This window comes from Myotis yumanensis, unplaced genomic scaffold, assembly GCF_028538775.1.
Source record: "Myotis yumanensis isolate MYYU_CA2020_CCGP unplaced genomic scaffold, mMyoYum1.0.hap1 SCAF_3, whole genome shotgun sequence".
Lineage (NCBI taxonomy): Eukaryota > Metazoa > Chordata > Mammalia > Chiroptera > Vespertilionidae > Myotis > Myotis yumanensis.
Window position 1 is genome coordinate 204,377,205 of NW_027223754.1, and position 24,997 is coordinate 204,402,201.

At 47.6% G+C, this 24,997-nt stretch overlaps 1 protein-coding gene across 1 annotated transcript in view; it reads right to left on the reverse strand.

Annotated features, from left to right (window-relative positions):
* The window catches only part of LARGE1 (LARGE xylosyl- and glucuronyltransferase 1), a 428,799-nt gene that overhangs the window by 173,941 nt on the left and 229,861 nt on the right, over positions 1-24,997 (reverse strand). Inside the window, exon 5 of the mRNA XM_070410997.1 lies at positions 20,937-21,060. Coding sequence (XP_070267098.1) covers positions 20,937-21,060 — 124 coding nt within the window. The remainder of the gene's footprint in view (positions 1-20,936; positions 21,061-24,997) is intronic.

Consider the following 24,997-nt stretch of genomic DNA (forward strand, 5'->3'; position numbering starts at 1 on the left):
CGTCTCCTATTGGGGGTCGAGCCTGTAACCCGGGCATGAGCCCTGACTGGGAATCAAACTGCGACTTCCTGGTTCATAGGTCGACGCTCAAATACTGAGCCACGCCAGCTGGGCAACAAATGGATATTTAACGGGTCAGTATGTGAAGCATCCATCTCTTAAGAAGGTAACAGGAGTGATGACACCAACAGTCCTGTGTATACAGGATGTTCTAGTTTACAATAGTTTCAAATCTATGATCTCATTTGATTCGTCAAATAATTCTGTGAGTGAAGGAAGGAAAGAACTCACATCTCCCCTTTACATCTGGAGGAGTAAGACTTTTGAAACATCACTGTCCGGAGTTACACAGCTAGTGAATGGCAGGGTGGCCACTCACTTCTTCTGACCTTCAGGAAAACCACTCACGAGGCCCATGTAATGCTCTGACTTTATCATGGGAAGCAGGTAGAACTAATGGACTGTGAAGAACTGTGTACTGTGCTTTAGCAAGAAAACTTACATTGGGACACCCAGGTCCCCTTCTTCCCCAAATCAATTTGGTGACGTGGCGCAACAAGGGATGAGGACTTGACATGTTTCCAGGTTCCCTATTCGAAGTTATCTGTGCGTCGAAATAATTCTGATTTGCTTTCCATGTTTCAATTAGAGAACAAAGAGAATCTGGCTCCTCAGTGCCTCAAAAGAGGTTGGAGAGCTGTGAATGGCTACCACCGTGGGGCCCACAGGGAACTCGGCCAGTGCTGGCAGCATCTGGACATGTTCACCTTCTCCGTGGCTGGGAATAAAAGACCCAAGTCCATATGGCCGGTCTCTGTCTCAGTGGCCTGAATTTCCCATCCCATCCCCTCTCCCTCATCACAGCCAGGGCTTGAACAGGGGAGCTGTCCCTAAGTTTGTTAGATCCTAATGCACGTTATCATCCAGGGGTGATTCTGCCCCCTAAGGGGCAAGTGGCAATACACAGGCTTTGGTCCTCACAGGCTGAGGGGAAGGTACTGCTGGGGTCCAATGGGCAGAGGCCAGGGATGCAGCCACACGTCCTCAGACAGGACAGCCCCACAGCAAAGGATTAGCCCAGAACATCGCCAGTGGAGGCACCTTGTCTGAAAGTGCCAGTGACAACTCAGAAAAGGGTGTATGGATGAACACGCAGAACTTCTACTTGCTCCTGGTACTAGAGGACAATTTGCGTCCGTGCGGATCTACTGGGAAATTCTGCATTAGCCAGAGTTAGGGAAGCCCCTTGGAGCAGGGAGGAGGCGGGGTTACAATCCTCTGCGTCCTGACTTAAAGAAAAACTGACAATTCCACACCCCCACAAACAAGAGAGAGAATTAAATGGGGCTCATACATGAAATAATATAAAGTTTAAACAAGCGAAGTTGTCCAGTGGCTGGCTGTCCAGGGGTCTCCATTGGCTAGCAGTAATGAGCTAGCCAGGCCCATGGCTGCCCCTCTCTCCGAAGGAGGGACCCGCCTTCCCAGCAGACTGAGCGCCCTCTGCCCAGCAGGTAAACCTCATCTATGCTCAACCTCACACTGACCCAGGGGCTTCAAGCTCCAGTGATAGATGCTGTTGTTGCTTAGCGTTCATTCTCCAAACACGTCCACCTAAGCTCCCAGGTGTCTCCGCCCCAAATGTGAACATCACCAGGTCAAGAGCACTCTCATGCTTGCCCCCCACAAGGAGAGACGAGTCGGTCCTTTCTGCTGGGTCCCAGTCCCAGGATAGGCCTGCCTGTGCCCCAACCTGGGGGCACCTCTTCTCTGGATGCCTGGAGAATGGCACACCTGGGCCCCTGCTGACCCCGCACGCCGTCATTATTGAAGGGAAAACAATCACCCTAAGTATGAGCACTTCTCCATTTTGGACAGCTTCCAGCCACCTACGTTTGACTCCCTGGCCACCACCGCTCAGTGGATGTCTAGAAGACAGATAAAACTCACTGAAGCCTGCTCCTGCCTCAGTTTCCCCCAATTCAGATGACAGCACCACGCACTCACCGGCTTGGACCAGCATTCTAGCGTCGGACTCGATTCCTCTCTCCCTCGCCTGCCATGTCCATCAGGTGCAAACCCTGCCACATTGGCTGCTGAGGTCAATCTGCCTTCCCAGGTAGCCCCCTGGGCAGGATGCAGGCAGTCTACAGGGAAACCTTTCACGCCGAACACTGCACTTCTCTTTGGGAAACGGTCACAGTGTAAAAGGTAAGTTGAAAGGAGGTGAGCCGATTAAATTCCTTCTTGATTTTCTACGCATCCACTAATCCAGTGGTCGGCAAACTCATTAGTCAACAGAGCCAAATATCAACAGTACAACAATTGAAATTTCTTTTGAGAGCCAAATTTTTTAAACTTAAACTATATAGGTAGGTACATTGTTATTAACTTTATTAGGGTACTTCTAAGGCTTAGGAAGAGCCACACTCAAGGGGCCAAAGAGCCACATGTGGTTCGAGAGCCGCAGTTTGCTGACCACGGTACTAAGACATCCTGCCCCCAGGATCCATAGGGCACTGGGTCTCTGGCACTGAGAACCCTGAGAGCAGGGTCTTGGACGGATCTGTTCATTTCTGCGATGCCCCAGAGGGCACAGCGTTAGCTCCAGCTGCAAATTACCCAATAAATAAGAGAAGCAGGATCTCAGAGAGGAACTGAATAATGCCTATGCCATGCAGCTCCCTCTTCCACCCTTGAACCCATCCAATAGGCCAGGGACATTGACTTTAAAATGGATTCTGCGCACTGTACAACGAGAGTCCAATTTTCCAAACAGCAGGCCAGTTAGGTCCACACTCACGTGCCAGGAAGCATGCCTTTCCCCGCCTTGTTTACTCAGCGGGCAACACGCTCCGGCACACACGGTCTCCCTGTCGGAGCCTCATGTGGGCGAGATCCACTTTTCTTTTACCTCGGAAACCCCCCTAGAGCTTTTCAGGATACTATGCATAGAGCAGCATTCAATTGCTTGTTTTTAAGCCAAATTCGAACATACTGACTACACAGATACCGAAGGCCAGAAGGTAAAAATAATCCCATTTGTTCTTTCCCCGGGGCCTCCGGAGGGGTCCTGGGTGATAGTGTTAGTGATCCGGTTTATTAGCTCCTTCTGCTATCAAAAGGTGTCGCCTTTATAAGTGAAAAACGAAAGGAAGTGCCAGGCGGATAGAAGAAATGCATTTCTTTCTTTTCTGACAAAAAAAGCGCAATGATAAGGGCATTAAGTTTCCCAGCTCAGCTCAGCAGAGAGTGAGCTGGCACAGGAGCTGTGGTGGGGAAGAGGCGTTCTCTTCTTCAGGCAACAGCCTGCCATTAATTCACAGGCAGGAAGGAAGGCTCCCCACCCTCTCTCCGCACCCCTCCTCACACCCTCTGCTCCTCACAAGGATGCACCTGCCCCAGGGAGCGGGCCCCCGGCCCCCGGCACTTCTGGAAATCACAAGGACACCCAAGACTCAGCACCATTTCCAGGGGCAGCCACCGCTGATGGTCTAGCTGGTATCTGACTGAGGCTGCACTGGTCCAGTTCATTCGTTTTCACTGAATCCTTGGAGAAGACACGAGCTTTCCTACATCTGAATTCTCCCGGAATAGCACGCAAACCCTTATCTATTGATTGATGTCCACCGAGGCACAGACCTGAGCTGTTGCCTCTTAATTAGGGGAGAATTCCGCTATCTATGCATTAGAGTGAGGTTTGCCAAGCCAGCCAGTTTCCCTGGGCTACTGAGAAAATGGATCCAGGAGGGTCTGGGAACTTTCCCATGTCTGGACGAAGTGCTTTAGAAAATCCCAACAACATTATCCAAGTCCAACCCCAAGCTAGTTAACTCAGACGTCAGATTCCAAAGACAAGACCAGGGAGAGCCACCCTTACAGGTATCCTGAGGACCCTGCTTCCTCAGTATGCAATCTCTTCTCATCACAGACCCACAGAGGGAGTGAGCGATTATCCTGAGGACCCTGCTTCCTCAGTATGCAATCTCTTCTCATCACAGACCCACAGAGGGAGTGAGAGATTCCGCTGCTCGTCTACCCAGAGCCGCTCTTCCACTTCTCGGCTGTGCAGACTGCAAGCGGAAAGACACAGGCAGACACACGGAACCCTCGCTTCCCCGTCTCCCCCACAGACAAGACCTGACACAGTCACTCCTGGCCAGTGCCAATGAAGCAAAGTCGGCTGGGGGATTGGGGAGAAAAGACACAGAGACAGAAATAGAGAGAGAGAGAGAGAGAGAGAGAGAGAGAGAGAGAGAGAGAGAGAGAGGAGGCTTTGACTTTCCTCTCCACTGTCTTGTGAGGAGATGACCGAACTTGCTCTGACCACTGTGACCATGAGGAACCCCAGGGAATCCCCAAGGATGGGAACTGCCAACCTTCGGGGCTGCTTGCTATGTGAGAAGATGAACAGCTGGTTTAAGCCACCTCTCCTGGTTCTTTGTTTGTTAATTTTACTTGCAGCAAAGCAAACATTTCTCAGCTTCTCCTTGAGAACTGTCAGAGACCAAGACGGCGAGTCTGAAACAGATGAGCGACCCTGTTCTGAGCACACGAAGAATGCAGTCAGAGGCAGTGGGAAAAGGCGCGGAGCGAGTCCTTAGTGACCTCGGTCCCCATCATGCTCTGCTCCTGTACCTGTCCTACAAAGACACCCCAGGTGAGATCTGGGTAAAAAAAAGCGGGCTTGCTAATGCACACGAAGCCCCCAAGGAGTGCTTGGGTTTTCACTCAGATTCTCCCCCACAAGCGCCATCACAGAAAGGGCATCGCCGTGGGCGTGGACAAACAGGGCTCGCCGGCAGGCGGGCTGGACTCCAAGGTGGGCATCCGCTCTCACGCCCATGAACAACGCCGCCCACCACTGGAAGAGCAGCAAGGCTTCTCTTCCTGTTTTCTCTTTCTTCTCCTCCTTCCCCCCTTCCTTCAGAAGAAAAAAACGTATTTTTTTAAAAACTGCACTACTGTGGATATTTTGTAAAATGCAGTAAAAACAAAATTCCAGTAGAATCCCTATATCCAGAGAGAACCTACTGCCATGCATTCTTCCTTTTATAATAATCTATAATAATAAAAGTGTAATATGCTAATTAGACCGGACAGCCGAACGACCTTCCAGACGTCCTTCCAGATGACCTTCTGGACGAAGCTGTGAGGGTCGAGGCAAGCTGCCACAGCTGCGAGGGCTGAGCCCCTTGCATGAATTTTGTGCATCAGGCCTCTAGTTATATAACTAATATAGACACCTTGAAATTTGGGGGAAGTAGCTTTGTATCTTTTTTAACCTAATCTTAAAATCAAAAGTAGTTTCCCTATTCATTTATTCAAGCAACATTCAACTTTCATTATTAGATCAATAAAAATCTTATTTTAAAAAGTGATTTTGAAAAGCTTTATCCATTTGTGAGGCTGTAACATATTCTCACTACCCTTTCCCCACTGTTAGGATTTAGGTTGTGTCTGATTTTTACATATATATTTTTATTGAGTTCAGAGAGGAAGGGAGAGGGAGAGAGAGATAGAAACATCAATGATGAGAGAGAATCATTGATGGGCTGCCTCCTGCACGCCTCCTACTAGGGATTGAGCCCACAATCAGGGCATGTGTCCCAACCAGCAATCGAACCATGACCTCCAGGTTCACAGGTTGATGCTCAACCACTGAGCCATGCTGGCTGGGCAGGTTGTGTCTGATTTTTAGTACTGTAAACAAACTATACCGTGATTAAATCCATTGACTCAATTTCCATAGGCAAAGGATTTCTGCCTCCAGTAGCTTGTATATGTTTATTAACAATCTTGATACATATTGCAAAACTATTAAAAAAGAAAGGTTATCATGACGTTCATTTACAACAGACACTTTCATGAGTTGTTCCCAAGTGGATACTATTCTCCTTTTCTTTTTTTTTTAACCAGTTGCTTTTTTTCTTTTGTAAATCCTTCATTCTTATCTTATACCCATTTTTCCATTGGTCTATTTTTCCTATTGATTTGTAAGAGTTCATTATATGTGACACGCTGTGTCTGATTCAAGTATAAATTTCCCAGTTTTCATTTGCCATTTAATTTTGTTTTAGTTGCTTACTGACATTCAAAATGTTCCCCTTGGGTTGTTTTTGTTTTTACATTTCAATTATTCAAACCTACTGAAGTTTTCCTTTGACAATTTTTTCCACTTCTCTTGGGCACATACAAATTTTCCCTACCCTTAGAGTCAATTACGTGTAAGCTCTATGTCAACAATAGGGATGAGATGGTCAAGAGCAGAGGGTGTCCACCCACACGAACGTCACATTGTAGTGGATGAGTTAGACTTACTAGTATCACCAATATTTAGGTGTCAAAAGAATTTAAATAATAATTATACAAGGAAAGAGTTTAACAAATAACTATACAATGACAATTACCATAAAGAAGGAAGCACAGAGCAGCATGACAACTTATAGCAGGGAACCCAAATATTAATAGAAGGCGGGGGGGCTAAGAACAGTTTCCCTAAGAGTTATACTAAGCTCTAAATAGCAGACGGGGAGGGAAGGGGGAGAGAAGACTTCTATTTTAGGTAACATGGTGAACTAGATAGCCCAAAAGCCCTCCCAGCAAAATAAATAAAAACATAGATGTATTATGCATATAATAGGTCTATATAACAACATATATATACATTATATATCATATACAACATATGTACACCTATGTAATATATTCATATGTAATCTAACTATTATACAGTATATAATCTATCATATTATAGAATACATATTATATAATTTATTATACACTAGAGGCCCAGTGCACGAAATTTGTGCATGGTGTGTGTGTGTGTGGGCCCTTCAGCCCGGCCTGCACCCCCTCCAATCTGGGACCCCTCGGGGGATGTCTGACTGCCAGTAGACAGACATCCCTCTTGCAATCCAGGACTGCTGGCTCCTAACCACTCGCCTGCCTGCCTGCCTGATTGCCCCTAACCCTTCTGCCTGCCTGCCTGCCTGCCTGATCGCCCCTACCTTGCCCCCCTGCTGGCCTGATTGCCCCTACCTTGCCCCCTTGCTGGCCTGATCGCCCTTAACCACCTCTGCCTCAGGCCCCAGTCTAAGCCGCAGCCTGGCCTCCCTCTGCCAGAGGTGATCTGGCTGATCAGGGGAAGGCACTGCCCCCATCCCCCGACTGCTGCTGCCATTGGCGGCCTGAGCCTTGGGCGTCATAGCTGGGTGCGGCTGCTTGAGCCTCGGGCCGGCCCTGGGCAGCGGCAGCTGCCATCTGCGGCTTGCCTGAGCCTCAGGCAGTCACTGCAGCTTTGTCCAGAAGGACGTCCGGATGGTTGTCCAGAAGACGTCCACCCTCATTAGATTATTACCCTTTTATTAGTATAGATGTATATGTTTACATAAGTATATAATAGATAAGTATTAGATATGTATATTATATATCATATATTGAGATACATTAAAATGTACGTCATACATTTAATATGTACATATAATACATATACTTATGTAAATACTAGAGGCCCAGTGCACAAATTTGTGCACCAGTGGGGTTCCCTTGGCCTGGCCTGTGGGATCAGGCAGAAACCGGCTCTCCAACATCCCCCAAGTGGTCCCAGATTGTAAGAGGGCACAGGCCAGGCTGAGGGACCCCACCAGTGCATGATTGGGGCCATGGAGGGACGTGGGATGTTAGCCAGCTGGGAAGGAACTGCGGGAGGGCTTCAGGTCGTGTCCGGTCCGTCTCGCTCAGTCCTGATTGGCTGGACTCCAGCAGCAAGCTCACCTACCAGCTGGAGCATCTTTCCCTTGGTGGTCAGTGCATGTCATAGTAAGTGGTTGAGCGGCCTTAGCATATCCTATATAATAAAAGGCTAATATGCAAATCTACCAAATGGCGGAACGACCGGTTGCTATGATGTGCACTGACCACTAGGGGTAGACGCTCAATGCAGGAGCTGCCTCCTGGTGGTCAGTGCACTCCCACAGGGGGAGCACTGCTTAGCCAGAAGCCTCTCCACCTCTGCGGCAGCACTTAGGATTTCATGCACTGGGACTCTAGTCATTAGCTTTGATTTGTTGAACAGCTGACTGGACGACTGGACACAGCATATTGGGCTTTTATTATATAGGATAATTATATATTGTATACTTTATGTATATTATATATATAAAACTTAAGCTGTCATAAAAGCAAAACTACAAATAAAAGCAAGTCAGAGTTCGAAAATGAGACTACAAGTAATTTCAGAACCTGCCCTGCCCTAAGGGAAGCAGCTTCCATTGCTGAGGCTAGGGGTGCAGGAGAGAGAAGGGGAGGCCCAGGACCTGGCTAATTAGGAGTTAGAGAGAAGACACTGCATAAAGTTAGGACCTCAAACTCTGGACGCTCTGCATAGGTGACCTGGAAATAAACTCCACACAGCAGAAAAATGCCAGGAGACACACTTAGCTTGATGGGGAAAGGTGGCTCGTTGTGGGGGAGGGGAGCTTGAGAACCTGCTCCTGGAAGCTGAACCATGCAATGGTGTGTGGTCTGAATGCAAGCTACCTGTGAGAGCTGACAAACCTCAAAAGGAGAGTTTAATTCAAAATAATGAGGGCTGGCAGTGCCTCAGGCGATTGGCAGTAATACACAGGCATACCTCACTTTATCTCGCTTCACAGTCATGGAGCTTTTTTATTTTATTTATTTAATAAACTGTAGGCAAGGCCATCCACCAGCAAAGAGATTATGACTTGCTTTGTTGGGGTGGTCTGGCACCAAACCCGCAAAATCTCCCAGTTGTGCCTGTATGCCAACATTATTTCAGGCAAACACTTCAATGCTTCCCTAAATCAGCATGGATGGTACATAGTATTCTGTTATAGGGATGAAACCCAGGGCCACGCTGAAGGTCTTCATTCCTGTTTCTACTTCTATCTATCAGAGATGTCATGGCCAAATTGTCTTTGGTCTCAGGTGCCTCGACTGCAAAATGGGGTCATAATAGCACTGATTTTAAAGGGTTGTTGTGAGAGTGAAATGAGATAACCCACATGAAATGCTTAGGACTGTACCCGGTATATAAGTAGCAATAAATGTTGGTGGTAGTTGTTCTTTTGTTACCATTTTAGGCATATTAGTGTAAGCCATCTTATTCATTGGTTAGCTTATTAAAATTTTCTCCATTGTTCATTACTCAATTTTCCAAAGGCCTGCAGTTCCTTATAGGTAGAATCAGCTTAAAAAATTTTAACCAGTTAACTGCCACGCGTCCAAAACGGAAACCATCCCCACACACCACGATATTTTGAATTTAAAAAAATCAATTTGCAATTAATATTATAAAAATAAATATATTACTCACAATTCGGGCGTTCTCGAATATTTTCAGTTGAAAATTCTCACGAAAAATGATTTTTTTAAAGCATCTATAGACGCTTATGGCGTACGGAGGGTTAATCTTGGTTTTCTGTTTTGTCCTTTCCTTGCCTCATGAATTCGTGCCCTTCACTTGATTTTCCTCGAGCTTTCCCCAGGTCCACACCATTGTTCCTATTTGAGTTTCCAAGCGGAGTGTGAGACTCATTTATCATGGTCTCATTTCTGAATAATGAAGGCACTGAAGGCTATTAAGACATCTCCAGTGACAGCTTTGGGGACGTTCCATCAACCGTAGCGTGAAACGTTCCACCTCTGCTGTTTGCAAAATGGGTAATGATTTTAGCTTTTATTTCCTTTTGGCTTAAGTAAGCATTTAGGAACATTCTTCATAACCCCCTAACACCCAAGTATTTAGAACCGCCATTAAAAAGTTTGTTTCTGATGTGTCGTTTTATTGCATTGTGGTCAGGAGTGGGGCCTACCTAATTTTTGTGCTTTGAAATTTAATGAGGTTTTATTGTACCCTCAGTTTATGAAATTTTTTTCATGAACACTTAAAATGGAATAAGGAAATCCACTTTTATTCCATTTTATGAACATGAAACTTGATATCTATTGATATCAATTATATTTTAAAAACTGCCTGTGTCATTAACAATATTTTTTGCCTTTTCATTGGCTGAAACTCTCCTAATACATCCTATATTTTTATCAGTTTTTGCTTTGTATATCACATGATTGTGCGGCACCAATTCAAAATTATTAATCTAATTAAATATATTTAATATTTAATATATTTGTTACATATTAAAATAATGTTATTTATGTTATATAATATTTATAGTGTATAATATATAAAATTGTATAAGTATATTTATACATTTTGTTGCATTTATAATATCTGAAATTAACATATCCACAGCAAATGTGTCTTCATATTCTGAAACATCCTAATATAAATTTTATTTTTAAAATTTATAATTTATTATAGTTGTGTTTCTTAAAGATAATAAGCAGTTAAGATATTGCTATCTTACAACTGCATTAAAAAAACACCTTAGGAATAAATTTAATCAGGGAAGTAAAAGACCTGTACTTGGAAAATTATAAGATACTGAAGAAAGAAATTGTAGAAGATACACATAAATGGAAGCATACGCCATACTCATGGATAGAAGACTTAACATCATTAAAATGGCCATAATACCCAAAGCAATCTATAGATTCAATACAATTGCTATCAAAATATCAATAGTGTTTTTCACAGAACTAGAACAAATAATCCAAAAATGTATATGGAACCACAAAAGACCCTGAATAGCCACAGCAATCTTGATAAAGAAGAACAAAGTTACAGGAATCATGCTACCTGATCTCAATCTATACAAGGCCATAGTAATCAAAACGGCATGGTACTGGCATAACCCCAGACACACAGATCAATGGAACAGAACAGAAAGCACAGAAATAAACCCACACCCAGATGGTCAGTTAATACATGACAAAGGAGTCAAGAACACACAATAGGGTAAAGACAGCATCCTATATAATAAAAGCCTAATATGCAAATCGACCTAACAGTGGAATGACCAGCAGAATGACAGGTTGCTATGACATGCACTAACCACCAGGGGGTACACACTCAATGCAGGAGCTGCCCCCAGGCCAGACGCCCCAGGCCAGCCAAGGCAGGTGCCAGCAGGGTGACCCCCGATCGCCCTGCAGAGGGAGGTGACCTGCGGCAGTGGTGGGGGGCAATGCCAAGGTGGGCGCTAGCAGGGTCCCCCTGATCACCCCACTGGTCACCCCATAGATCAGCCCTGATCATCGGCCAGGCCTAGGGACCATACCCGTGGATAAATTTCATGCACCGGGCCTCTAGTCTTTAATAAATAGCGCTGGGAAAATTGGACAGATACGTGCCCAAAAAAATGTCTTTTATTCATTCTTTGCATGTATCATCAGTTTATTCTTTTCACTGCTGAACAGTCCACTGAATGGATATACTACCACTGTTCACCAAATCTCCACTTGATGGACATTTCAGTTCTATGAATATTCAAGAATAAATGTTTATGTACACATACAGGGTGGGGCAAAAGGAGGTTTACAGCTGTGAGTACACAAAACACAGTTTATTCTTATATTACTACATATTAATTATTGTATTATTTTCTATGAGAACAATGGTAAACCTACTTTATTTCTGTTGGATGAATACCTAGTAGAACTGCAGAATTGCAGCTGTACAATTCTTACTAGAATTGTGGGCCATACTTTGTATGTATGTTTAAGTTTTCAAGAAATTAACAAACTAGTTTCCTACATGATTGTTCCATTTTGCACTTCCATCAGCACTGTCTGAGAGTTCTGGCTGTTTATTGTCATTATACTGGGTGTGTAGTTGTACCTCATGATCATCTTAATTTGACTTCCTCTGATGACTAATGATGGTGAGCATTTTTAATGGATTTGCTAGCTATCCCTACATCCTCTTCGGTGATGTCTCTCTTAAAGTATGGGTCATCTGTCTTCTTGTTACTGTTGTAAGAATTCTTCATATATTCCAGATAAAAATCTTTTATCAGACCTGTACTTTGCAAATATTTTCTCCCAGTCTGTGGCTTGTCATTTTATTTTCTTATTAGTATCTTTGGAAGAACAAAACTATCAGTTTAGATGAAGTCCAACTTATCAACTTTTTTCTTTTCTAGTTTGTGCTTTTTGCATATTATTTAAGAAATCTTTGTCTACGTTAAAGTCACTAAGATTTTCTTCCTCTGCGTTCTTCCTGTCTGTTCTATAGTTTTACCTCTCACATTTAGGTGTAAGATTCATTTCAAGCTAATTTTTGGAAATGGTATAAAGTGGATACCCCATATGGATACCTAACATTCTAGAACCATTTCTCTCTTTCTCCTTTTATTTGCTTCTTTCCTAATTGCCACAGACTGTGTTTCACTTGCAACAATCCTCTCCAGTAACTTAGTTTTCATTCTACTTATAGCTTTACCAGTGGTCACATTGGAGCTTTGAGGAAACATCTGACCTTTTTCTACGCTAATGATCAGAGTGAAGGGTTAAAAATCACACCTGAGTTACACAACAAAACACACAAAAACTTCGCTTGGGATCGCAATGCACACCGCTCTAGGCTGTTCTACAATACGAGCAGCTGGCTTTCTGTATGTTTTCAAGAGCGACTTTTGGCATCTGCATTCGGCTTTGCAAATGACTAAGAGCAACTATTTACAGATCATTCCATGTGCAACTCCTTTCAGTGCAAACCTCCTGCCCCTTTATAACAAGACCTCTTTGCTGGTGAATATTCATTTTGATTACTATTGTGGCTGGCTGGCTGCCTTTGGATGCTTTCTTCAGGAAGTATACACTGGGGTACACGGTGTGGGCTCATGCATAGCGTGTCATTTTCCTGTTGTGTTTATACATGAGAGAGCTTGGCTGGTATTCTTGGGTCTCTGTCTTTTTTCCCCCTCAAGCCTAAGCATTTTATTAGGACATGTATTATTGTAGCAGAAAAACTGAGGTAGAATTTCTACTCTTCAAAGATGATATGATTCTGTCCACTGGTTGCCCTTGCATACAGTGTAGCCTTAAACATCAAATTCGACCCCAGCGCTGCCAACCACACATGGCTACGAGCACCTGACAGGCAGCAAGTCCAAACTGAGATGCTTAAAATATGCACTTGATTCCAGAAATAAATTTAAAAAGTACATAAAATATGTAAGTAATTTTTAGAATACTGATCCCATGCTGAAATGATAATAATTTTGACATACAGGATTAAGTAAATATTATTAAAATGCAATTCACTTGTTTCATTTTGCTTCTGTAAATGTGGCTATTAAAAAACTTAAAATTACATCTTTTAAAAAATATATTTTTATTGATTTTCCGAAAGAAAGGAAGGGGAGAGGGAGAGAGAGAGAGAGAGAGAGAGAGAGAGATGAGAGAGAAACGTTGATTGACTGCCTCCTGCACACCCCCTACTGGGGATGGAGCCTGCAACCTGGGCATGTGCCCTGACCAGGAATGGCACCGGGACCTCAAGGTACATGGGACATAATGCTCGTTAACTAAGCCACACCAGCCAAGGCTTCAGATTTACATTTTGATATTCCTGTTGGACAGCCCTGCTCAAGAGCTGGACTGCTCGGATTCATTGCTATTTTGGTTCCACAAGGCTGAGTAATTTCCAGTCTTTTTTATGACCTTCCATTTCCTCATGTGGAAATGAGTGAAAATCATTATACTCACCTCAAGGCTTATGGTGGGGATAAAATAAGATTATGCATGTAAGGCTATTATGCTGGCACATAATCAATTCTTATTAATGAGAGTTATTATTATTCTTAATGGAAGGATTTTTTTAATCCTTATAATTCAAATATTTTTTAGCATGTACCCTGATGTGAAGTTATAGCTGACTTACTTGGATTGGAGGTGCCTGCCCCCTTTTGAGCTCCATGAATAGAATTCTGTTCAGCACCTGACAACTTTTCTTAGATTATATCATCCTTTGGATGGACCCTCTAACACCTTGGCCTTCAAGTGCCTGGGGCCCCTCGTATTTATTTATTAACTTTTCACCACACCACCTCAGCTACTCCATCCCAGGGTGACGTGCCAAAAAGTGTGCCTCATCTAAAACTCTGGTCCCCAAATCCAGCCTTTTATCCTTTTTAATACATTTCGACAATGACTCCCGTTCTCACTGAAAAAAGTTCCTAATCACACCATAATTCCCAGTTCACTCCACCCATTACTTTCTCATTACCCATCAAATACCTCTGGTCTTTCATTTCTTTTTTTCATTTTCTGGTCCAGCTTATGTTCCAAAATCCATCATCATAACCAAATACTAGTACATGAGTCACTGAAGTTCTTTAAAAAAATGTTTTATTTATTTCAGAGAGAAGAAGGGAGAGGAAGAGAGGGATAGAAACATCAATGATGATAGAGAATCACTGATCGGCTGCCTCCTGCATGCCCCCTACTGGGGATGGAGTCCGCAACCCAGACATGTGCCCTGACCTCGTGGGTCGGCGCTCAACCACTGAGCCACACCAAGTAGGCACTGAAGTTTTTTAACTAAAGTTCTGGAAGGAGATTTGTGGTACAAGAGAACAGCACTGCACTGAGGCCAGAAGAGCTAGGTTTCAACATCACCTCCGCCCGATCAGCAGCATTCTGCTAATTCCTCTGGTAAACTCTTTAGTAACAACAGGGCATGTGTGCTGTTTCGATAGCATGGGACTCCTGAGAGGATGCAATGCAATCAGGTACCTGAAGGCATTTCCTTCTTATCCAGGTGAATGACCACCAATGAGATCACAGCCATGCAACTGAGAAGGGATCAATGCTCACGACAGGAGGGAGAAGGGTCGGGGGCCACTTGCTGTAACAGAGTTGAAGTCTCTGAGCTCAGACCAATTATAGCTCCTGGTGGGACATGTCACTGCATAGATCTGGGAAAACCGCTGTATTTTAGGGAACCACAGAGAACGGCGGATGTATGAAACAGAGACAAGGGTGAGCACATTCCAGGCAGGCAACACGTTGGAAACCATGTGTCATACAAACATGCCAGAAGACACATGTAAGTGTCAAAGTAAGTACTGAGCGCTGCCACTCAGGATTCAGGTAGAGGAGTCTGGGGGATGAGGAGACGACCCAGGAGATATGCCAGGTTTTCAGACACCTGCTCCGTTCATTCACTCTGCAGCCCCAAACATAGAACCCAGGCATTTGTTGGGGGCCACAACCGGCCAGGTTTCATCCTAAAAGCTGGGCATAGAGATAAAATGTATCCTAGGTGCTGATCTCCTGGTTCTCTCATCCAGTGGGGACAGCAGGTGAGTTAACACACAACGATCCATACACTGACGTTTGGTCTTTATTAACGCTCAGAACGCTAAGACTTCAGTACAGCGCCAGGTGGGTATTTCTGGTCGAGTCTCTCAGTGTGGAACAGGGTCCTCTGGGAGGCAATGATCTATCTCTGGAAGTATTCAAAAGCGGAAGAGTGATGACCGTTCATGTAGAACATCACAGAAGAAAGGGAAAGGTTTTGCCTAGTGAATGCCAAGTTCCTTCCTAATTAAGAGTCTATGACTCCGAAGGAGACAGGGCCCATTCACTAGGACACCCCGTTACATAAAGAAACATTTGCCAGTGGATAGAGAGAACGGTACCAACGACACAGAGTCTTTTCTAATGCAGATGACCATTTCTGATGGTTGCCTACAGTTTTCCATGTCTACTATTTAAAAGCCCAAGACCAGTCTTCTACATACAGAAAGGTATGCCTTCTGAATGCCTTTCACTCTCCACATCTGTGCCCTGACCTCGCCTTTGCTGTCCCAGAGAGTGAAGCCTAACACAAAGCTAAGGTTGCTGGCCTGAAAGAACCAGCCCTCGTAGTCACACACCACCAGGATAATCCAGGAACCAGTAAAGCAACTCAGAAAACGAGAGGATGCTAACTTTTTCCAGATTTGAACCTGGCATTTCACCTCAGCCAGCCCTCGGCATAACATGAGACCCAACAGGAGAGAAGGAGCAAGAGCCCAAGTCCATAAACCATTCTAGAAAAGCAACCCTGAATGTATAGTCTCTGGCGAGCAGTCAGGAGTCGCTCCTTTGTAGAAGGGGAAGGCAAGGTGCATGGACATGATGGGTTTAGGAAGAGACCTAAGAGGTTAATCACAGCCATCTTCAAACACATGAGCGGGGAAAGGGAGGAAATAGAATTCGTTGAGAGCCTGCCACGTGCCAAGCACCGTGCTTTTCATCACAAGACCTCACTTGCTTCATTCATCTTCAACAACAGAGGAGAGACCAGCTCTTGAAAGACAAACTCCACGCGTTACTATCTGTCTTACAATATTATTAAAATGCGCAGGGCAATCCCAAAGGTCACACATACCTTACTTCACTTCCGCAGGGCGTCTTAGAGCTGATCACGTCCTCCATGAGCCAGTCCCAGGTCCTCTGTCCTTCTCTGCAAGCCATGTCTACCTCCCACGGATCCAGCCTTCCCCCACCCCCACCCTCACCCCCAGGGTATGTGCTGTCCGTTTGAACGATGGCCTGGACCTGGCAATCCTAAAACCCAAACCCAACTGTTGGAAGACGACGGTGTTGGAAAGAGTCGCCCGTGAGATCTCGGGGGGCTTGCCTAACCCTCTGGGTTTCATTTGTCCAAAAGGAGCTGTGGGCACTGGGCTTGCTTCCCACCCGAGTCCCTGCTGGCTGGACATGCCCATCATTCAGAAAGCACACCTTCCTAGGAGACAGACAGGATGGGGGCAGTCTGCTCACCTTCCCTGGTGAGAGGAACAGCAGGAGCTGGTCCCCCCAGCCGGCAGGGTGCCGAGAGGTCGCAGTTACCCGCGGAGGCCTCTGCGGTCCCCCCTGGGGGCCAGCACAAAGGCACCAGTGTGAGCAGGAAGCCAATTTTCAGAGTCAAACACCAATATTTTCTGTAAATAGTCCTGCCTTCCACTTCACAAGCTCTCTGCTGCTGGGAACGAGCAGGCATCGGGTCTAAGAGGAAGGGGGATAAAGGAGGGCCCCCCGGCTAGATAGCGAATCACGAAACAGCGCCCCCCCCCCCCCTCCCCGCGCTTCCCTTCACCAGCTGGGGATTGTCCTCGCCTCAGGGTGGTGTGGGGGGACTTTCTGGGCCGAAAGGCGGCAAGACCTGAAGTATATAATCCCAGTCCCACATCGCTTCTCTTGGAAAGCGAAGAGTCAACCATCAGCCTTGGCATTTATTACCCGCCAGCCTGATCTTAGGCAAATGCTCTTCAACTCTGCGCTTCAAGTTATAAATCACCCTTATAAATCACCTGAGAGGGAGGTAATAAAATTCTCGCTCCACCCCACAGGGTTGTCCTGGGATGCCGCCATCCACAAAGCTTGGCAGGAAAGCCAGCCCCCTTCTCGTCCTGGCCCTTCCCCTGGGACAGCAGCCCCTTCTGCTGTGGGTTCACAGCACAAAGATGCGCTTAGTCCTGCCAGCCTGTGGGTACGGAGCCTTGGAGGCTGGGAATGACCTGGCCACATAAACAGGAGGAAGACGGGCCAGCATCTCACAGGCCACAGAGACTAGCGGGCGTACTGGTCCACCTCGGATTTCCCCGAGGCTCATCTTTAATCATGCACCGATCCTTCAGAAATCTCCTTTCCCTGCCACTCCATTCTCCTGCACCACAGACACAATCAGGGGCCCACAAGGATATTTCTGAGAAACACCGTTCCCAACAGCTGTCCCAGGGGATTTCAGGAGCCGTATGGCTGAGGCTGCCCCCCAACACGCTTCCTGAAGGCACTGAAGGTCCCAGCACCACCCGCCCCTCCCCTGCTCTTCCTCCCCCAGCATCAGCTCAGGGATGGGGTTCGCTGTGCTCCCTCCCTGGTATACCTGTCGTGGAGAGACACACACCTGCCCCAGTTCCCAGGGCTGCGCTGGGGACTTGACGTGGGTGTTGCAGGGGCAGCTGCCTTATTTACGCCTCCGCAGGCTCCCTGCTCAGTGGCCTCAGGATGCTGTGAGCACTGGCAGTGATGGAGAACCCCTTCCTAATGACTCGAGTCTCTCAGGGACCCAGCCCGCGTTACTGCGTACCATTCATTTAGCAAACTTTTTCTAAAAAATATATTTTTATTGATTTCAGAGAGAAAGGGAGAGGGAGAGAGAGAAATATCAATGATGAGAGAGAATCATTGATCGGCTGCCTCCTGCACGCCCCCTCCTGGGAATTGCGTCCGCAACCTGGGCATGTGCCCTGGCCGGGAATCAAACTGTGAGCTCCTGGTTCATAGGTCTACACTTAACCACTGAGTCACCGCAGCCGGGCCATTTAGCAAATCTCTTTTTATGAGCCAGGCCTCACACCAGCACAAGGATACGTAGGTGATGAGGAGCGAACGGGACACTGCTGGCCCTGTTGGTGCTTTCTGTCCTGGGGAGAGAGAGACTTTTACCTGCTCATCATACAAAGGCGTGAAATGTTACACTGTGCCATGAGTTTACTGAGAAATGCTGATGACCCTATGACAACATATGACAAAGGAACCCCCGTGTGATGACAGAGGCAGGGAGGGGCTCCCCGAGGGCAGGCAGACCTAGGAGAGAGCTGGGTCACGTTCCAGGCCAGCACAATACAGCGAGTGTTGAAGGAAAGCCAGCTGCAATCTTATTGCCGAGGGAAGGTCTTGCATTCGATTTGTAAAAGGCGTAATGTCTGTGAAGTGCAACAACATGAGGTGTGCCTGTACATGCCTGAGGACAGGACACTGGAGACGATGTCCTTTAGAACTCACCAAGTTTGTACTTTTCAATTATTATTTTTTTTAAGCCCTCAATTCACGTGGCTAAGTAAGTAAAATAATGAACAGCAGGTCTATCTGCCCTCAAGGGGGCAGGAGAGAGTGAGAAGACCCATCTCCTCCCTCCCACTCCCCTTGCCTCCAAGAGCTCCTGGAAGTTCCCATGGATGACAGCACTCCGCACCTTACTCCTCAGCCTCCCAACTCTCCCCAGATTCCACAACGGGCTACACAGTCAGAGCCTTTTAATCCCATGTTGCCTCGGCTGCAAAGGAGAGCGGGGCATCTTCAAGGACCTGCTGCACTTCGGGCACTGCCAGGCCTTCACATGAGCCATCTTATTTGATCCCTCCCTTGGCAGCCCATCCAACAGCTGATGGAGCCGGGCTCAGAACCCAAATCAGAGCTATTCCATGGCAGGCCAGGAGATGAACGTGGGCTTTTTGTTTTCTGCTACTTTGTCTTTTCTTAAAAAGTAGAGGGTACAGGCCCAGCTAGCATGGCTCAGTGGCTGGGCGTCGATCTATGAACCAGGAGGTCACGGTTCGATTCCCGGTCAGGGCACATGCCCAGGTGGCTGGCTCCATCCCCACAGTGTGGGCTATGTGGGAGGCAGATGATCCATAATTCTCTCTCATCATTGATGTTTCTATTTCTCTCTTCCTCCCCCTTCCTCTCTGAAATCAATAAAAATAGATATTTGTTTAAACAGTAGAGGGTACAGGCTTGCAAGGGACAGGGCCCAGGATTGCCCGGAGACAGGAGAACGCAGGAGGAGGAGGCGGACGCAGCCTTCGGCGCCAGATGCCGCCGCCCCTCCCGCTGCTTTTCCCCTTGGTGTTGGCCCGCACACCCGGGAGACAGAGTGGCTTGCTTTTACCTTAATTAGTGCAGCAATTTGCTAAATTCTGTTTTTCCCTTTTTGAGAGTGTTAATCAATTTTAGCTCAGAATAGATTGGAATGGCACACACATTACCACGACAATCCCCAAACGCTGACTTCTGAGCGTCTCCATCAACCTCAGAGCCTGAAATGCGGGAAAATCAGCAGCTCTGGCCGGCATCTCTGCGATCTATTTAAAATGTTATGGCTCGGAGATGAAAATATAATGGCTTTATGAGGTTTGGAACAAGCAATTTGCTGGAATCAGCCTCATGCCTAGGTGTTTAGTCCTCCCCAAGGTGACTGGAGACAGAGCATAATGTATTTCTGCAAAGTTACACCTTCCTCTAACAACTGCAATTTGTTAAACCCACAAGCACGATGGGGTTCCAACTCGGCACCACAAGACCGAAAAGGACCAGATGGGCCCCGTCCCCTCCCCCACAAAGAAGGTTCCAGATTGAAGCGGCGGACGGACAAGCGAGGAGAAAACGTGTCCTCTTCTCTGGGGAAACCGGGAAAGGTTCTCAGACGAGGTGGCAATGCGTCTGAGTTCTGAAGGGCGAGCAGGAGTGGGGACAAGGCGAGTGGAAGGGCACGTCAGTCAGAAGGAATAGCACAAGCAAAGCCTCAAACACAGCAGAGAAGGCGGAGAGAACCAGTAACACAGGGAATCTGCAGGAATGACAAGAGCATCCAGAGCCAGACGATGCAGGACTTCTTAACCAGATGTTGACGCAAGCACAGTGGCACAACAGGAGGGTTTTAAGCGAGGAGGGAGTGACGGGGTCAAATGGGTCTCATTTGGCTGAAACCCTCCGGCCCAACATGATCCTTAACATTTATTCAGCAGTCTTTTAAAACACACTCACATACATCCTCTCGTTTGAGCCTCTTAATCCCTCATGGGGTTGGCATTGCAGCACCTTTCTTCAGGTGAGAAAACATACCCAGCAAAGGTACAGGTCATCCACTTTGGGTCCTATGACCAGTGAATGACAATCCATGAATCCAAGCCCAGGTTCAGCATTTATTTACCTCATGGGGGAACAGATCATAATATAGATTTCTTTCAGATACATACCAGGCCCATGGCCTGCAGCCTCCACAGAAAGCCTGGGTGGCCAGACCTGCTCAGACCCATGAGCACTGTGAGCTAAGGAAGTGGTTGCTTTAAGGCTTTGGAGGATAAAAGCAGACTCGGGTGGCCGCACCCTCAGTGATCCCCGGGCGTTTCCAGTGGGGAGCTGAGACTTCTGCCATGGCTGAGGTCCCCTAAACCATAAACAAGAAAAGCTCCCAGTCGAGGAGACCAGGAGGCAGCCCCCTGCTGTACCTTGAGCTCATCTGCGTTGTAGAAGTCCACACGCACGGCGGGCACCATCCAGGTCTGGAAGAGCGTGGCCAGGATCTGCTCGGCGATGGAGTCAGCGATGAGGTGGAAGTGCAGAGGGTTCCGCCTGTGGGAATGGCAGGAAGTGGGTCAGCAGGGAGCACCGAGCCCCAAAAGCACACCCTCAACCCTCACCCACCCTCTACCTGTGGCCAGTTTCCAACAGCAACTGGGAAAGCAAATCAGGCATGTGACCAAACCAGTGCCCACTGGCGAGGGTGGCGGGGCCAGCAAGGAGTGAGGACATGCCACCAACCTCAGCTTTCAGGTGACGACAAGGACCAGGAGGGTGAAATGGCCGGTGACACACCATCCAAGCCAACCACCGTACCTGTGAGTTAGACACCTGTGTTCCCGGAGCATGTGTAACACTTGGACTGGCCCCTTATTTCTGGCTTCCTTCGCCCGCTGGGTGCAGCCGGCACCATCCTGAGGTCTGTTTCCTGCTTGTTTCTCTCCCAAAGAAAAGCAGGCATCCCAGAAGGAGTCCCAGGGGCTGTCACTGGATATCAGTGTACCTCACTGTTCATGCTTCTACAGCTTTTCTTCATCCCACCTCCGTCAACCAGCCCTTACAGAGGCGGCACTGGAGTACAGCTCAGCATTACACAGGGCAAAGCTGAGTTCACTCCCAGAGCTGGCGTTCAGGAGTGTGGACTTCCCAGTGTCACGTATACCTCCGCACACCTGTGTCAGGTATACCTCCCCATACCTGAGTCAGGTATACCTCCCCACACCTGAGTCAGGTATACCTCTGCACACCTGATGCTTCCTCTGTTAAATGTTGGAAACACCTCTTCATCAGGCCACTGCGCCGATTAAATGAAACAAGTGCCATCTATAATGCATATCAAACAGCAAACATAGAATATTCATAAACAGCAGACATGCCTTCCTGAGGGACTACCGGGCACAACGCAATTAGTTTGATACAGAAGAACTATCATAAATACAATTGTGCTGGTGAAAACAACAACAGAAGTTTTAATATGACGGCGGAGCACCTAAGGATGAGAACCACCTGGTCCCTCTGACCTCAAGGAGCTCATCCTGTTTGCAGAGACAGGCAGCCCACAGTGAAACGCTATAACCGTGGAGTGGAGTGTGATCATGTGGCAATGACTGCATAGCACACAAATGCTATGGGAGCAAAGAAACGGAAGGGCCAGCTCTGACCGGGTCAGAAGGACGTGTATGAGTGGGAGACACAGCGCCTTGACAGACGACTGACAGGAGGTGAAGGGAGAGAGGAGAATAAAGGGACTGTGGCCGTGCACAGGGGTGCTGGGACAGGGAGTGGTGAGCAGGACTCTACGGCTAGAGCAGAGAAGGGGAGAGATGAGAGGCCACGGGAAGCAATAACCTTCGTTAAGCAGCCTGGACTCCATCAGCGAGGCGTGGGGAGCAGCACGGCCTGCCCCTGAGCTCCCGGCCTCCAGGCAGCCCTGTGCTAAGGGCCAGACGCAGAGCCCGGCTCCCAGCCTCCCGTCCCCATGCTCTCTTTCTACCCGGGCCTTCTCCGATGTGGTTTGCTCTGCAGGAAACCCTCTCGCCCTGGCTCATTCCGTCAATACAGTGGGGCCTTGACTTACGAGTTTAATTTGTTCCAAGACCAAGCTCGTTAACTCAAATTACTCTGTTAACTCAATGCAAAAAATTGGCCGAGAGACAGCTGGTATCTCAAAAAACTCGTTAGTCGGGACACTCGTCAAGGCCCCACTGTACTTACTGAGCACACACGATCTGCCGGGCAACCAGCAGGATGCAGGGGACATGGGGTGAGTAAAGACACGCCATCCCTGCCCTCACTGCGGTCCCGGTCTGACCTCTGCCCCCTCTCGCCCCCCCCTCCCCATTCAGCACTGGATGGCCCATCACCCAGTCTTCAGCTCTGAGGGCTGCCTTTTGCTCTTTAAATCCTGGAGCCCTGACTACCCCGACTAGGTCAGGCTTTCCTCACAGGCAGGCACCTCAGCACCACGTGCCCCTCTGCAGGTAGGGATCACCTGTTTGCTGGTCTACATCCCACCTGACTGAGCTCAGGGAGGTCAAGGATCGTGCCAGGTGTGTTTGAGTGGATTGCCCCATGATCGAGTCTGGTGTCTGGGATGTGGTAGTTCACAAAGGATCTGACTGGGTGGATGGGTGGTGGACGGTAGACAGATAAGGGGTAACAGGTGGACACATCATGGAAGAGATTAGACGAGATGCATGTGGACTGAGGATCTGATGAAGATGGTGAGAGGACAGCGGCCGGCCAGAAGGCTGAATCTGGAGGGATCCTAAAGAGAGTTATATGTGGGGAAAATGGAGAGGAAGCAGCCGAAGGTGACGCTGAGATTCCTGGTGGGCGCTGATGTCTCCAGGACAGGGGCTGGAAGAGGAAAGACGCTGGAGGAAGGTGGTAATTTGGGGATTGGGTGCATCAACTATGAGGTGAGGTGGCCAAGCCGGGTGGGGCTGGACGAGCAAGCCTGGGCCTGAAGAAAGCTCTTACCCAAGGCCAACCTGCCATACACCTAACAGGTGCACTAGGGCAATAATCTGAAGGAAGTGAATGGCAGAAACAATTAGCACGACAGAGTTCCTCCGTGGAACCACTGTCTGAAAGTGGCAGATTCCTCCGCGGAACCATCCAAAGGGGAACAGGGGGGGAGCAGGCCTGCCTTCAGTTTCCCTGCAGCAGGGCTGCCAGGAGTCTGATGAGGACCGCTGGCCTGAGGGGTCATGTCTGCTCACTGGCCAGAGGCTTAGCTGATGGCTACGTCAGGGGCAGAGCCTTATGGATGGAGGAGGCTGGATCAAGATAAGCCTGCATAATTGCCAGCTTGCATTTTTATCCAGGACGGAGGGATGTCGTCATTTCAGACAGGGGGCGATGATACCAAATGACTGTATCCTGGTTCGTGCTATTCCCTCCCCTCCTTGAACAGGAGTTTCTGCTCATCCTTCAAAATTCCCTCTGAAAGTCGTCTCCTCCTAGCAACCGTCTCGGAGCACATCCATGTCCCTTTCCTGCTAACTCAGCACCGCGGAGGAAAGGCAAGTGAACCATCTATAGCACGGCGCTGTGTTGCACATTCAGACCCCTGGCTCCGGTCCAGACTGTGACACCCTGAGGACAGGAGCCATCTTTTCATCTCCATCCTCAGGGCCCCGCGGAGGGGCTGGCGTCCACGGTGCTCAACACACACTGATGCACCAAGAAGAGAAAGCCAACGCCCCCTTCTATGAAGGTAGCACAGCTGATGGCACAATTCTCATCAGTGATGCGGCCTTGGGCTCTGCCCTGGAACCTCTGGGCTGGGACCCTGACTGCATCCATTCCTGAGTGACCATAAGCAGGTTAATCATTGCTCTGGGCCCCAATTTCTTCACCTTCAAAACAGGCACAATAATGCTAAGCAATGTTACCTGGGCCAGTGATCAGCAAACTCATTAGTCAATAGAGCCAAATATCAATAGTACGACGACTGAAATTTCTTTTGAGAGCCAAATTTTTTAAACTTAAACTATATAGGTAGGTACATTGTTATTAACTTAATTAGGGTACTCCTAAGGCTTAGGAAGAGCCACACTCAAGGGGGCCAAAGAGCCGCATGTGGCTCGAGAGCCGCAGTTTGCCGACCACGGCCCTGGGCAATTGTAGGGGTTAAGTGATATAACATATATACATATATACATATGTATATATACATCTTATATAATAAAAGGCTAATATGCAAATTGTCCCCTCGGAATTTCTACTGACTGGGAGTTCAACCGCCCACTATGACGTGTGCTGACCACCAGGGGGCGGTACGAAGTAAGGCTATGGCTGACAGCTGGGGGAAGGAAGGGACCCAGCCAGGCCTAGGGACCCTACCTGTGCACGAATTTTGTGCACCGGGCCTCTAGTATATATATATATATATAGCACCTAGTGGAGTGCTGGTGCATAAGATTTCACTGCATGGTAAGATTTCAATGTGCTGACCATTGGTATGGTCTGAATATTTGTGTTC